This window comes from Amblyomma americanum, chromosome 10 (assembly GCF_052857255.1).
Source record: "Amblyomma americanum isolate KBUSLIRL-KWMA chromosome 10, ASM5285725v1, whole genome shotgun sequence".
NCBI classification, from domain to species: domain Eukaryota; kingdom Metazoa; phylum Arthropoda; class Arachnida; order Ixodida; family Ixodidae; genus Amblyomma; species Amblyomma americanum.
In genome coordinates, this window is record NC_135506.1 from 93,187,934 (window position 1) to 93,203,797 (window position 15,864).

General features: G+C 46.5%; 1 protein-coding gene across 1 annotated transcript in view; it reads right to left on the reverse strand.

Moving 5' to 3' along the window:
• LOC144108553 (uncharacterized) overlaps positions 1-15,864 on the reverse strand; it is a 111,100-nt gene that overhangs the window by 9,308 nt on the left and 85,928 nt on the right. Inside the window, exon 5 of the mRNA XM_077641761.1 lies at positions 302-350. Coding sequence (XP_077497887.1) covers positions 302-350 — 49 coding nt within the window. The remainder of the gene's footprint in view (positions 1-301; positions 351-15,864) is intronic.

Genomic DNA, 15,864 nt, shown 5'->3' on the forward strand with positions numbered 1-15,864 from the left:
AAGTAGGATGCAAGAGATATGCTTCGGCACAAGTTTCTTTGACGGCTACCAATCAATTCTTTTTTTCATAGGCGCCTAGGCTCTTACTGCTGACCGTATAAAGAGAAGAACACATCATGAGGCAGTTGGTTGTTCATAATAATGAAAACAGAGCAAACTTCAAGAAGGACCTTTGTCAAGAAGCGCCCGTGTCTAGTCTTCCTTTTCTGCGTCCGTCGTGAAGTTTGCGCGGTTTTTATTGTGAGTATAAACAGCAACAAGGGTTAAGCATTGGCTTTGAACAATAATATTTCCGTCTCACCTGCCAACAGCACCAAGAATCTTGTGAACTGAAGACTCCGCGTAATCAGCTGTTGACAAAAAATACAGTTAACAATAAACAACATGTGGACTTCACCGTTGCTGTCTCGTAAGGCAGCAACACAAAGAGCGTAATTGCAACTGTCGTTAAGTATGGCCGAGATGAGACAGATGAAACGCAGGCCCGACCTGGCATTCTTTTTTGATTTGCTAAGCTACAAAAACGTCAAGAGCACTGAACATACGATATGAGCATAGCGTATGGAAATGAGTAAGTAAGCAAATAGCACTCGTCAACATTAGTGTTTCTTACTTAGATACTGAGGCGTAAAGCACAAACTGCATCGTAGAGCTGATGAGAAGTTTCCCTCCGATGAGCCCTTTTCGCGCCTGGATATTTGTATTTTATCAGATTAGTAATGCAGCAGTATTATTTTAGGACGCTGCCTTCAACAGGCCAGCTGAGGTTTGCGGAGCGAATGAATGAACAGAAGGTAAATAACGCAAGCGTATATTTCTCGGTTGAAGTAAATTCTAGAAACGATAATAGTCATATCACCCTCCAAAGGACGCATATCAGGCGTGAAAAGAACTGCAACTAACAGGGGTGTGCCAAGTCACGTTTTATGCTTTCAAACGTAACAGTTCATGCTCATTTAATAAAGACAACAATGCGCACAGGCAACTACAATAAAGACAGTTTTAACTTTTTCCATGTATTTACCTCTTGCTAACATAAAAACTCACTGCTCGCAAACCGGCGTGAAAATACAAAGGGCGAATTGCAGCCTGTGTGCTGTCGACGTGTTAATACGAAGAGTGAAACAAGTCCTACTGATCCGGAGTTCCCGGGTTCGAACCCGACCGCGGCGGCTGCGTTTTCATGGAGGCAAAACGCTAAGGCGGCCGTGTGCTGTGCGATGTCAGTGCACGTTAAAGATGCCCAGGTGGTCGAAACTATTCCGCAGCCCTCCACTACGGCACCTCTTTCTTCTTTTCTTCTTTCACTCCCTCCTTTATTCCTTACCTTACGGCGCGGTTCAGGTGTCCGCCGATATTTGAGACAGATAGTGCGCCATTTCCGTTCCCCCAAAACAAATTATAACTATTATAATTATAAACAAAACCTCGGCTGCCTAAACCACACACAGTAGAGGAGAGGAATGTCGGCAGGGTGTGTTCGCAAGTGATCTCAAAGGAATATTAACCACTGAATCCAATCACGCACTCAAAATACATGTTGTTCCAGTCCCCGCACTGTGCTCCCACATACTGGCCCGTCAGTCCACGAAGTGTCATGCGCACTGACTCCGCACTTTGGCATGTTTTCTCTTACGAAGACAGCTCTCTGTCGAAGGCCTGACCCACCACCAGCGGCTCGAAGGGCGTTCGCTGTTTCCTATAAAAGTAATCAAACCCACTGAAACGAGAAGAACAAACCAACTTTCTTAAAAATTGGAATGACGCTTAAGCTTCGCCCTAAGTATAGACGCGACAGAGCATTTTTCTTTTCCTTTTTCTCTCACTTTCGCGTTCACTTGGCGACCCTCTAACACCATGCTGAAAAAGAAAAAAAAACGTTTGTCGCTTATGCGCTGTATGCCCGCCTGTTACGCAGAAGGACTGGGTTTAAACCAGAATGCCAGCGAATTCCTATTTACATTTGAACGTTCTGGGAATATTTCCGTCACCTTTCTGAGGCCTTCCTGTCAATCCTAGATCAAGGCGGCGGCTTCTCGACCGAAAGAGCTGTATACGCTATCGAGTAAAAAAAATGCTCAGCATAAAAAGCAAAGCGCACTCGCCGAGAACATAGCGCAACTGGAGCTGGGGGCTTGCAGGAGCCGAGCGCAGGTAAACTCATTTCAGTGAAAAATTGACATGGGAAACTTGAGAATCGAACCAACAACTGCTCGATGCCGATGACTGGACTGTGTTGGAGGAGGTCCTCGGTGACGAGGACACTGGAGACGCGACGACATCTACGCAATCAAACGGTGAATCCCCGAGTGTGAAAAATCCCTCGCCGAGAGTCCGCTCGGAAGGAAGACGGCCATCACAAGCCGCAAGGAGCTCGAGAGGTTTCAGATCATTGCTTTTTAAGATAATGATGCTGAGGACAGTGCTTATGAAGTGGGCGTAAAAACACCTGAATTATATTGCTAAGGAACCAAATTATTCTTTAACCATAGTGATAAGAGGCAAATCAAATAAGAGGCAATCAGAGCAAAACAATAAATCAATACTCAACATTTTGTTCGCCTCAAACACTAAATCTAACTCGAATGCATAGACAAACATCAGTAATTGAAAAAGCTGCCATTTAGCAGCTGGCACTTAAAATTTAGTCAATGTTCACGCTACGTTGCGTAAAGCGAAACTTAGTTCCAGCTCTGTGGCCTGTTATGCGTGTAATGCATTTCGCGATGCGGTGCATTTTGGTTCGGCTTTATGGGGCTGACCGCCCCAAAGCGACTGAGGCTGTGAGGGATGCCGTAGTCGAGGGCTCCGGATAATTTACACCACCTGTCGTTCCTTATTATGCGCTGACATCGCACAGTACACGGCCATCTAGCATTACGCCTCCATAGAAATGCGACCGCCGCGGCCGGGATCGAGCCCGCGTCTTTCGGTTCAGCAGCCGAGCACCATAACCGGTCACCGAGTCACCGCGGCGGCTGTGCATTTTCAACCTCCGCCTGACATACCTTACAATAATGCATCACACGCAATAAATGCTCAAAACGAATCCCTTTTTCCTTAAAACTGACGTCATAACTACGTATCAGCAGTGCGTTACCTCTACCGTAATGTGTACTCACTCGTGCCTATATCGCAGCCGTTCTGTCTTCTACCCAAGACGCTCGAAGTTATCTGTACATCGCCGAGAGTCCTCTTGACCAACCTGCTCCGCACTCAGATCAAATATCTGCCGGCACAATTATGCAGTACACCACATGCATACATTCATTGATGCCCCTAGCTAAGCCCCGGAGCTATCTACCATGATATAGACTAAACTTCGTCCCTGGCCCATCTTTTTTTCAGCGCTTCTACTCATTAGTGGCAAGCTGTGACCTGTACCTCTGGTTAAAGTGTACCAAAGCTCTGCTCTCCTCGCCCACACACTACGCACCACCGTGAAGCGACTGCAGTTGCTTACTCAGCGCACTGGCTACACGCCTCCCACTAACCCCTCTGGCTAAGGCGCGGGCGCAGCGACGCCATCTATAAGCCGTGCCGCTAACCGTCTTGCACAAAGCACCCCTACCGGCCAGAAGCGGTGCGGCTACGTTACGGTGCCACGAATAGCGTGTGAGTCTCCGCGGCGGATGGCTGCCTGGAACAGTTCTCACCGTAAAATTTTAATAGACTAAGAGTTTGGCCTTACGATTGAAGTGAGCCGCCACTTTGTTGGCCTTATCAGTTCCAAGAGCATTGACGAGGTCTACAGGCTTGACTTGCTCCATATCCTTTCTCGAAAGCACGCCCATTTCACGAAGCGTCCTTTCCAGGCACAAAAAGTGGCCCTCATTGGCGTCAGGCAGCAACGCACGAATCTCGGTCAAAATTTCGTCCACAGTGGCTTCACTGGAGTGGGTAGACTGTGGAACGTCATTCTTGCGCACGAACGATGTTTCAGGTTTCTGCAAACAAAAATTACTCAATGAAATTTTGAGAGTACCAAACAAAGTAAACACGCTTGCACCCTAATCGGCATAACCCTGCTCAAGCCACTCTTTTGAGGTGCTTACTTATGTATTATTTCATTGAAAATGGTGCACGGCCCGGGCCACGCCAACCAACATGCTTAATACACTCCAGCGGATTCAATCATGCATACGTACAAGTGTGCTTCGTTTTTTTCACCCTTTATGAACTTTTGACTTTCAGAGATGGTTTTCAAGATGCTATGCTATTGGCAAGCGAACTTTTAGCGAAAAGTTTCGTACTTTCTTGACCTTCCAGTGAATGCGAAACACCACGAGTAGCGGCCATTCACGTAAAGGAAATCTGTGAGGGTAACCATGTTGGTGGCTCGTAAAAACTGTTTTATAATTACCTCTTCGAAATATGGAACTGTGGACTCCCTCTCAAAACAGCTCTTTGCATGTTCTGCGTTAAGACGGGTCAGTAAAGATAAATGAATACACACCATGCCGGTTCGTTTCTACTTTCGCTCGCTACGCATAACCACCTAATTTGAAGATCGTCCTGAAATTAGATAATCCCTAGAATTTCCGCGTAATCTATGCATGTGTGTGCACATCGCTCGAGGTATCAATGCAAAAATGTGGCCCCACTGTGGTCACGGCGCTTGAAGCGGGTGCTGATTCGGTCCTCGCCGATTGCTTTAAGGCTTGTTGCTCGGCCCTCTGCCACAAATCAACCGAGCTTTGTAAAGAGTGGGCGTGCTATCGTGTGTTGCTGGAAAATCTGAGTCGCTGTGCGTGGCCGGGCAGATAGCAATGGGGTTCTGCGATCTTTCTTCTGCGTAGCTCAGACAATACATGGTATTTTTGGACGATGTGTGTAGTGGTCGCCGGGCTTCGCTAGCGACGGGGCACCCCTTTGTCGGGATCATTGTTGAAGGAGTTGTGTTTTAATGCCGGGTTAGCGATGTCTAAGCTGCTAGGCAGTGAACTGGAGTCTGCGTGCCCCTCGGTAACTCCTCCGGCATAGGCAGAACAGGGCGCGCCTCTACTCGTTTACTGTGGAGGTGCTGAAGGACCTTGCCGCTTCGCTTCTTCAAAATTTTTTTGAAGGCTGAGGATACAGCGGGAAGGCGTGCGTACCAGGTTTATTAGTAAGTGCATTCGGTAGGGTTGCTATCTTGTATGCAGCCGCTGGCGCCTTAATGTTGGAATATTCACTGCCTTCAATCCCTGCTTGTGCAGGAACCCAGGAAGTCGAAGTGGTATTGTTTAGTTTGAGGTGCACTTCGAAAAATGTAACTAAAAGTTATCGACGGTGGCAGGATATGCTGACCCACTCACGTTAATTAAGAGACAAGTGAGGCCTAGTTTTTGACAAAAACACTTAATAATGTTTCACACCGTAGCATTCCTTTTCCTTTGTCTGCCTGTTTATTAGTGCTCAACACAAGTCTTCCTTCTCAAGGCATCTACCTGCTTTTTCAGTTTACCTTGTCAATTCATGCCCACTCGAAATTTTATAACAGTTGCACTGACCTTCTGAATCGATTGTCCATTATTCGTAAGTTATTTAAGCCGATTTGTATGAAATCTAAATCACCGCTGCTACTTTTCTTCTTATTGTTGCGTGTGCCATTCATCAGTAAGCATGGCCCACAGCATGCAACTCGCCTGTGACCAGTAAACAATTTATAATGACAACTTTCTGGTTTAAATTCGTGTCCACCCTTAAGCCAGCGTACATTAGAGGATATAAATATATCTCGCGAAAAACACAGTTATTGTGCTACAATGTGTGCAAGCATCACGTGATCACAGTCTGCCTGAAACATCTAGCTCAGCTTCTGTAACCTAAACGACATTGTAGAAGCATTTTAATACTAATCATATTCTCCATGTGTGGGCAAATTCCAATGTCGGTATACGTTCATTTATGTTTCGGACACCATTTAAGAAATCAAATCATGAAAGAAAAATTTTATATCCCTACAGCTTTTGACCTTACTGTAGCTTTATCAACCGCAGTTCAAAAATGAACAGCTCACATAAAGCCTTCACTTGCGTCAGGTCATTCTTGATATACTTGAAAACTTAAAAACAGAATAAAACACTTCGTCAACGCGTTGACATCATCTTTTTTCTTGTATATGCTCACCACAGGAAGAACTTACAGGCCTCTAAAGAATCAAAAATGACAATAAGAACACTGCGTGGACTTCCGTTCGTTCCCCTTTAACTGATGCCCCTGAGTGCCCAAAAATGAGGCAGGGGATTACAGTCGGTGTTTTCAGTGAGAGCAGGCTTCTATTGCTCACATTCTGCTCCGAACAGAAGCCGCTGTTGCAGCAGTCGGAGTCACGTGCGCGAACGTATCTTTCGTCCTGATCTGTGGTGCTGTCATCGTTGAAGGTTGCATGCTCGCCAGAGAAGCGCACCAAAGCCTGGAATAAGATGCAAAACGTACATTGTACACCATCTACTTTTTATTTGACCTCGAGGACAAGGCAACTTTTGTTGTCACGGTGGCTCGCATAAACTGACTATATAAATGTGACGAACGCCGCTAAATTACACCTATACAATAGGAAGTTTGCTGAGCATCGCTGTACTTGCGGCATCTACCTACACAAACAATAAAAGAACGGATGACAAACTCAGACGGTGCGCGAATTTAGAACCGTTTCTTTATGCTACGTGTCACCTTCATTCTACATTAAGCGCATGCATCTTAAACGGTATCTTGGTTTTAAAACAATTCATTGGAAGGATTATCAGTAATCCGGCAAGTGAGCACGTTACTTCACTGGAAGGAACTAGCAACATGCAGGAACTTCGCGTTGCACTGCATAAAATTCGTGCCCACTCCAACGTTTAAAGGTGTCCGTGTTGTCCCAGAAATAAGTTAAGAGCTTCGTCGAGAAATCAGAGAGGACTTGCCATTCGCGAAAGGGTTGTCAGCGCATTTCGCACGCCTTTGGCTGCTTTCTGAAAAGTCAAGGAATAAACTGCCCGTTTCCTAGGCACTCGAAGTGGAATAAGCAATAATTGGTATCTTATTTCTTCGTAATTAAACCCTCTTTCTTCAAATAAAAACTAGTAGTGATTGTAATATTTGTGTCGTGTGCCTTTACTACTGTCCTCGTGCACTTCTAGATGCTTTATTCGATCGTATACGTAGCCAGGCAGTGAAAAACGTTTTTCTGCTTATCGTTATGGTTGCCGCGGTTATAAACGGTGCATTTTGAGACAAAACAACTGATGGTTTTTGTCTAAACATCACTGCCGCTCATATAAACATGAGTAGACCGCAAACCAGACTATAGGCCATCGAAGCTGTCACCACATTACTGAATGAAATAGACTGACTTTTAATTTACCATACATTCATATCTCTTGGAGACTGGAAGACTTAACAGAAAGCATATATTACTGAGTTCACTGATAAAATGTCGAAATTTTCTGCGTTGCTCTGACCAAAGAAGACCGTTTACCAGTAGCTCAGTTAAATTTCACTGAACAATTGAACCACCTACAACTGAAATGGATCTTATTTCACCTGCAGGAACATTAATTTTTGATATACTTGTATTAATAAACATAGCCGTGGAAAGTGATTTCGCACTAATACTGCTCATATTGTGTCAAAACTCCCTTGGCAGTTCCTTAAGCTATATGATCCATGATTGAACATAAAACTTTGTTAGAGGTGCTAATTCCACAGCGAGTCATGAATATAACTTTTTAGCATGAAGCCAAGTACCCCGCAATAGCATAAATATGACCAGCATCACTGTTTCAGTGAATCTTACAATATGCTTACTAAGATGCTCCAGGAGCAGTGTTCTATATGCTGTTCATTTTAAAATGGCCATTTCGTGTTCTTCTGATCGTCTGTCGTTGGCCACTCCGACAAACCCGCGGCTTCCAAGCGTCTTTCGAAAGCAACCCGACCATTTTATAGTTGGCGACCTGACCTCACCATTGGCTGGCATTGACTGCGCTATGCAGACACTGGTAAGGCGCATCGCAGCGCTCTGTCAACAGCAGGCGAATAGACCTGCCCACTGTCTGCCATTGGCTGCGATATGCAACCAATGGTGAGGTCCTGTCGCCTTCTACGCAATGACAGGGTCGTTTTCCACATACGCTTGAAAGCCACATGTGTATATGAGTGACCAATGACACAGGACCAGACTGAGGCGAACTGGCCATTTCAAAATGGATAGCACTGCCCCTGCAGCATCTTTCTCCTTTTCGGATGGTAGGATGCATTTGAGCGAAGAGGACATTGCAGTTTAACTTGTTATTAGTTGCCATAGCATGTATGGTAACAAATTGTGTTGGTAGACTTACTAGCAATTCACCACCAACAGTTATGAAGCACCACAAATGACTAGTGTAAGGTGAGCTTCAGTGTATGCTGTCAATTCAAATGATAGGACAATAAATACTGCATCTGTTCGTTGTGTATGGTAGTGTCTTGCTGCCACCTTTGTTGCTACTTGCAAAGGCGACCTCGATGCCGAAAAGGTCGCAAGGGTAGCTATGCTGCCCTCCTAGGCGGCTTCTTGTAGGCGCCTGTCTGCCACGATGCCATGTGTTCGCTGAAGTCGGTGAAGACGTGGAAACACATTCAGTTCTCGACGACTTCATCACTCGTGCGCTCCAAGGGTACCCACGTTGAAACCACGCGGCGCCATACGAACAGTCCGAGAGACTCGCTCCGCGGAGGCACGCCCGACAGGACATGAAGACCCCGGCGGGACCCGCAGGGCCATGTCCTCTTCGATGGCGAGCGCCATGGTGAGTGGACCAAATCAGGCCACCCGAAGCGAAACAGTGCTGGACTTCAGGACTCCGAATGGTATACAGGAACGTCTCGGTCCGTTCAAGGCTACATTGTGCGTGGAAGCGCCCAGCGGCGCCCGGGGCGAGTCCCGGGCTGTTGGCGAGGAGCTCAAAGGCGCTGAAACTGCACCAGGGGGTGACCCGAAATGCATTAGCGGTGCGGGCCCGCCAGAACAATTTGCGTGCCTTGATGCTCAGGGGCACGTAAATTCTCTGAAGAAGCTGCTGCGGCTGCGCGGCTTGGCACCGAGCATCCAGGCCTTCGTATGGTCGCTTCAGCCACTAACTCCCGAGATGGCGTCAAGCTGGATGCAGTGGGGATCAAACGAGTTGGTGTCATCAAACTTGCGCGAATTAAGCGGCCCCGAAGGATGCACAGCAGAGGACGCACCCGCGAACGGCAAGCCACTGTAGGCTGGGGCTAAAGGTCCGACGAAAACAGAATATGTTTCAGCGCTGGCACCCAAAGTCACTGGTCTGACGGGGCTCAGGTCCACCAGTGCTTGGGCACGGACCTCTTGTCGGAGAGGTTCAACCGCCCCAGTGTGTCTAGCTAATCTGGCATCCCACTCATCCATCGCCTGGGAGAGGAAGTCCATGAGGGGCCGGAAGCTGGCGTCCAGCTGCCGTGTAAAGAGACTTAGCCCGTCAGAACGAGCGGGGATATCGGCGCCATCCGCTGCCAAGGATTCCCATGTGATATGATACAGCGTGGCGGTGTAGCTTTCCGAGGTAACAAAGAGCCAAATACGGAGCAGTGGGAGGACCGGCTAACCAGCAGCCAGCTCAGGGTCCAAAGAGACCTAGTGAGCCTCGCATGCCGGATGGCCAGGGACAGCGGTGTCTTGGACTAGGGGCGCCAACCATGCTAAGCCTGGAAGTCATCAGCAATCTTCGGACAAGCAGCAAGACTCCTTTATTTGAGCAATAAAGTTTATTCACTCACTCACTCACTCCTAAGTATTCCCCTTCGCCTGCTGGTGGCTGGCCTGGATATCGGCCACGTACTACGCTTGGTTCTGGGAGCGGGTCTGTTGCATGATACGGCTGCCATCTAAATGTTACAGATTACGAGGACACTAGTGAACCAAAGCACCGGGTAGTCCTCGACAGTCAGCGTTAATGATGATGATGATGATTCTCAACCCGGAAGATCTCGCGTCAACACTTCGCCGCCCTTCGTCGTCGTTGCAATATTCAAGAATGAAGACAGTTCTCAGTGAGACATTATTTTCCAACCTTTCAACCAGGGCCCAGCCTTTTTCTAGAATTCGGTTGCATCGCTAATGATTGACTTCTTAAACCGTTCGCAACTTCACCTCAGAAGAGCGAATAGCTTACAAACAATCCGCAACAATACCCCCCCCCCCCCCCCCAAGTAAAAAATCACCAACGAACGGAAGACCGGATCGAGAAGGCAAAGGGAAAACAAGAAAGGAAGGAAGAGGAAGGCGAGGCGTGGGACCGAGGAACGGGGACAAAGACGAAAGTAGAAAAACAAAGAAACTAAGTGGAAAGATCGGCTATGCCGAAGGTGGAAGGCTAAACCGACGGCGCTGAACAAATCGCGCAGAGATTCGCAGACTCATAGGAGAGAGCTTTCGGGGGCATTCACTGGCATCCCATGACGAAATGCGCTACGTCATAACGAGCATGTGGCAGCGGTGGGTAATGACACAGACGGTGATGGTGGGGCCGAGCATTTTCGGGGGTTTGCTGTCCCTTCTGGTGTGTAGAGATTAAAAACACCGGGGCACGGCTTTTGCTCGAAAAGACGAAGCAAGTTCCAAAGTAATTATTAAGTAATTAAGTAACAAATCAATCAATTCTTTATTTCTATTTCTCATGGATGTAGTAAGCTGAGCTAAAAGCTCCATGGAAGTAGCTTGAGGACCCCTCGACCCCGCACAAGCATACACATGCTTGCTGCAGCTCTTTCACAGGGCGACAGATCATAATGGGTACAAAACAATTAAAGCAAAAATGTATATAACGCAAACATTTTATCGGGTTCCGGTTTAAGTGAACGTGCTTTCTCCGTGCCACTTGTTCCGTCTAATTCGCACTGTTGACTCCCATATTGACTCGCCCAACCAAGGCAAACGGCGCGGAACATGCGTTAGTAGTGGCAGCGACTGTCCAACTTATGTGGGAGGCTCCGCAACCTGCGAAAAGTAAAAAGAAACTGAACCGGCCTGGAACCTGAACCAGCCAAAGCTGGCTCATTCATATCGCACGAGTCTGGATAGTGAAAGGAAGGGGAGAGGGGGGGGGGGGGGTGCTGAGGCGTTCAGTAAAACTTTAAAAGTATATAAAGAGTCGATACTATTTAAAGGGGCTCTGAAACGCCTTCCGAGGAGAGCACATTAACTCACTTAATCACTACACTTAATCACTGAAAACCAGAGCCAAATAATACTCTTTTACACACAGCAGACGACCCATAATCACGCGTCAAAATTGGCGAGCCCTTCCCGGCTACTTTTTCATGCTCGCACCCTCCTCCGTCCCCCGCATCTGCGTAGACAAGGTGAGAGGTGGCTATTGGTTAGATTATTTCAGACGTCAGGCAGCTACCCTGGCCGCGGCCAATAAGCCGCTGATGTCCGGCGAGTCAGGAAGCTCCGCTCCCAGAGGGGGGTCGGCGAAGGAGCGCCTACCTTCCAGCGTGCAAAAAGTCACGAGAGGAGATGGAAAGGCGCAAAGACACTGAAATTCAAATTTTAACTACAGATAGCTCGGCTTCTACAAAGCTCATTTAAAAAATCTTTCCTGGACACTATTCGTGAAGCAGCGTGCATCAGTAGCCCAGGCATGCCGCAGCTTTATTAGAGCCCCCTTCAAGGCCCCTTTAAGGGAGAATACGGATTATTTTCGTTTGAGAGCGTTGATAAGAGAAAGGGCTCTAGGATTTTGGTTAACACCCTCTGCTAGGGTATTGAACCTGTGAATAAAATAAGATGTTCGTTGCTCATATTCTTGTTTGTTTTGAAGCCCCCTTGCACAATTCTTGCCTTGGTGTATCGAATGAATGTTGCTGTAAGTTCACAAGTTTGGCTAAGGAAATTTTTGAAAGAGACATGGAGTCAGCCCGATAATGGTTGAACTGAATGCGGAATGCAGGGATAGACACTCCATGATGAGCGCTAGCAATGAAGATGCACGAACGTCTTAATCCCATTTATTCATAACCTATAAAACTCATGAACGATGCTCCGGGCTTCCTTCAAGTTTACCGTCCTAGCCGCAACTGAATCACACAAAAGCCAGCGCCTGCAACTGAATGCAGCAGGGGAAGAGCTACTTTTTTTCTCTCGATCGACGGAGTGTTTCTTCAAGAACCATTGTGCAACGTTCTCCGTAGATAACGAGCATAGCAGAAGGTATTCATTGTTATACAGAGTGTCTCTGCTAAATTAAACCAAAGTTTAAAATTATGCAGAGCCGCTCTAAGACGACGTGACCAAATGCATGTAGCTGACTACTGTATGGAGCAAGGCACTGTTTTTGTGTTTGCTAAATTGCTTAACTACACAGGATAAATTCACGAACTTCGCAAGTCCGGAAGTTGGGCAAAAGTTGCAATAGTAAAACTGTAGAACGATCTCAACAACTTCCGATTGAACAGTTTTTAACTTTCTATTTATTACGTACTAGTATTTTTTTCCGCTTACTGCAGATGTCTGCGAAATACAAAAAAATGTACCGCACGACGCCCGCTTGCACGCCACGATTGCAATACTCTCAAACATTCCGTGCACATAATTTAAACGTAACATAATTTAGAGAGTGTGCTGCTTAATAGACCGCAGGGAAGGAACGCATGCATTGTCTGTGCGACTTAAGCCAGCGATATGCCTCTCTTGCGACGGGTCATGATAGCGATAAGCAGACGGAGCGCTTATCACTTTCGCAGGCTTGAATCCAACAGCCAGCGCCTATGTCCCTGCCTTGTCCTCTTTTAAGCGGTAGCACACCCGGCTAAATACCATGCTCGTTTCTAAGCCTAATGGCTGGGAGTATTGCAATTGCGGCGCGTAAGCAGCCATTTCAAGTGAGCTAAATACACAAAATACTCTGAGTTGCTCTATACAATAGGCGCAGCAACATGCATTTGGTCGCGTCGTCTTAGAGTGCCTCGGCATGCTTCTAAACCCTGGCTAAAGATAGCTGAGGTGCCTTGTATATATATTTATTTATTTTTTATTTATATATTCATACTGCCGGCACAGGCCAAGGCAGGAGTTGCAGTTTTACAAAGTACACATCTTGTTAGAAACTTTTGCATATAAAATAAAATCAAAAACAAAAATAAACTCTTTGAACATTAGGAATTTTTGCACGTCACTGACGGCAGGAAAAAAAAAGAAAATATTTGAATAGCGCACAAAAACGTCAACCGCTGTGGTGCAATGCGAAGAACAAAAGGCGCGTGGCCGTAATAGCAAAGTACAACAATTGTAATTAAGAGTAGGTCCGACTGGCAAAAGTTAAATAAAAGAAAACAGAGAACAATGTACATAGATCACTTAGAGGGTGACAGGTGACAAGGCTAGTATACAATACATTTTTTTATGCACTCATAGAATATTCCCATAGTGCAGCTTCAAAGCCTTTAGTCTACGCACCAGGTGATTCAGCGAATATATATACACACCAGGTGATTCAGCGAAGGTGAAAAAGAATTGTTTAAAACAGGCTTTATTGAGGTACGAAGACCACTTCTGCGGAACAACCAGCGTCGGCGGAAATCAAAAAATAAGTGATAAAGCTAACTAGTTAGCCCGCTAATTATGATCCTTAACTGAGGTGTCAAGACGGTTTCTGCGGCATACTACCAACATCAGCGGAAATCAGAAAATAAGTGATAAAGCTAACTAGTTAGCCCGCTAATTATTTATGATCATTAACTGAAGTATGAAGACCCCTTATGCGGCTCAATACTACCAGCGTCGACGAACACCAAAAAAGTGGTACACTTAATGAGTTAACCGTCTAAATACTTCTGTTTATTAACTTTTTAACTATCCCAGCTGGTCAACTGGTTGATGGAAGAGGGGTGAGCTGCATCGCATTCTGCACCTCCACTACGTCCTTCCTACTTCCGCCTATTTTCTTTTCTTTCTGTCCCGTCTCCTTGCTCTGCAACCCTCCTCTTTCCCCCTTAGTCCACGGGAGGGCTCTTCTCTTTCGCTCTGTTTGTCTACTCAGTGGCGTGGGTGTTTCTTTGAAGGAGAGGGGGTGTTCCCCCTTTCCGTCTTCATTCAGTGCTCTGAATCTGCGGATCTTTCGGTTCAGACATGGTGGTGAAGGACGGTGCAACGTTCAAAACAGTTCATATGATAAATGTTTCTGCAAGAAGCGTAGTTAAGATCTTTTCTTAAATATTTATATGTAACATTTTGTACACGCACGTGCGTGCGTGCGTGCGTGTGCGTGCGTGTGTGTGTGTGTGTGTGTGTGTGTGTGTGTGTGTGTGTGCGTGTGTGTGTGTGTGTGTGTGTGTGTGTGTGTGTGTGTGTGTGTGTGTGTGTGTGTGTGTGTGTGTGTGTGTGTGTGTGTGTGTGTGTGTGTGTGTGTGTGTGTGTGTGTGTGTGTGTGTGTGTGTGTGTGTGTGTGTGTGTGTGTGTGTGTGTGTGTGTGTGTGTGTGTGTGTGTGTGTGTGTGTGTGTGTGTGTGTGTGTGTGTGTGTGTGTGTGTGTGTGTGTGTGTGTGTGTGTGTGTGTGTGTGTGTGTGTGTGTGTGTGTGTTGTTGAAGTATTAAATGTGGAGCCGAGATGAAACATTGATTAATGTGATATCCTAGAAACACAAAACCTCAAGGATGAAATCGTGAGGTCATGGAAAAACCCTGAATTTGAAATAGGGTGTACTGGCACTAAGCCCACAGCACCAAAGCACTGGCAGTCATAAGTATTTTCAAAATGATACAGCTGCTGCGCTAGGCGATAGCACTGTGGCCGATCTGTAGAGAAATCGGCGTCGTTACAATTAAAATGAAATCCTTGTCACAGAGGTTTAAGTTTGAACTACGGAGGCCAGTGAAAAAGCTTGAATAACATTAGATCCTGAGAAAGCAAAGGTTCCGGAATTAAATATGGGGCAAACGAAAAACTTTGCACAATTGAGAGTTACAGCTTAGTGCGATCCGCGATCCGCTCCCGTCATCTGCTTTCCCGCAGAACCGGTTGACAGTAGCGGCTCACGCTGAGCTATAACTCTAATAATATATTGCGGACAGAGTTGGGCACAACTGAATAAAAACGAAATTAGAAAATTTTAGGCTACAAAAAAGGCAGCTGCGTTGGATACTCAAGAAACGAGAAAAAAATGATTGGCGATGTCAACTAAATGAGAGAAAATAACCTGGAGTACGGTATATAATATGCATTAGAAACAAAGCCAATCCGATCAGAAGACTGCATCCGGTCAGGACCGTGCTTTCTGAATATCCTTGGGGTACGCGTTGTTCATGCGGTAGACACAGTGAGGCTTATGCTACTAGCGACCATGATGGTGTACTAGCCATGATGTGGTGCACATTCATCCCAAAAGCATAGCAGGCACTTGGAGGTGCCTTGTTGAGAGGGCGCTCTTGTCCCGTACTTGACACACGCATGAGACATCGTCTTACAAGGCAGAATGCCATTATGGTCTCCAGCGTTCACTCGAATTAAGTGCAACTCAATACGCTGCAGGGGTAACAACACCTCCCCTCGCACTTTGCATCTGCAGCCTTCTGAAGTTGAAAGAAAAACCTGAGGTAGAGATGCAGCGGTAAAGAGTAGCACAGCTGACGTCATCGGAGCGGCGAAGTTGCACCGCGCGGCGCCGCGGTTCACGTGCACGCCTGGCTCTCTTGTTATCGGCGTGTTCGTAACCGCAGCGCCCAGCGCAGTCAGCTGCCACTGAGGTGGCACGTCACTTCTGCGTATTTTTTTTCCTGCAGCTGCACAAAAAAAGTGTTCGTTGCTTATCATTTTGTTTCAAGAATCGAGGCATATTACTGGTGAACTAGACTGGAAGTACGGGCGAGGGGATTGTTCATGGTAACGTAGGC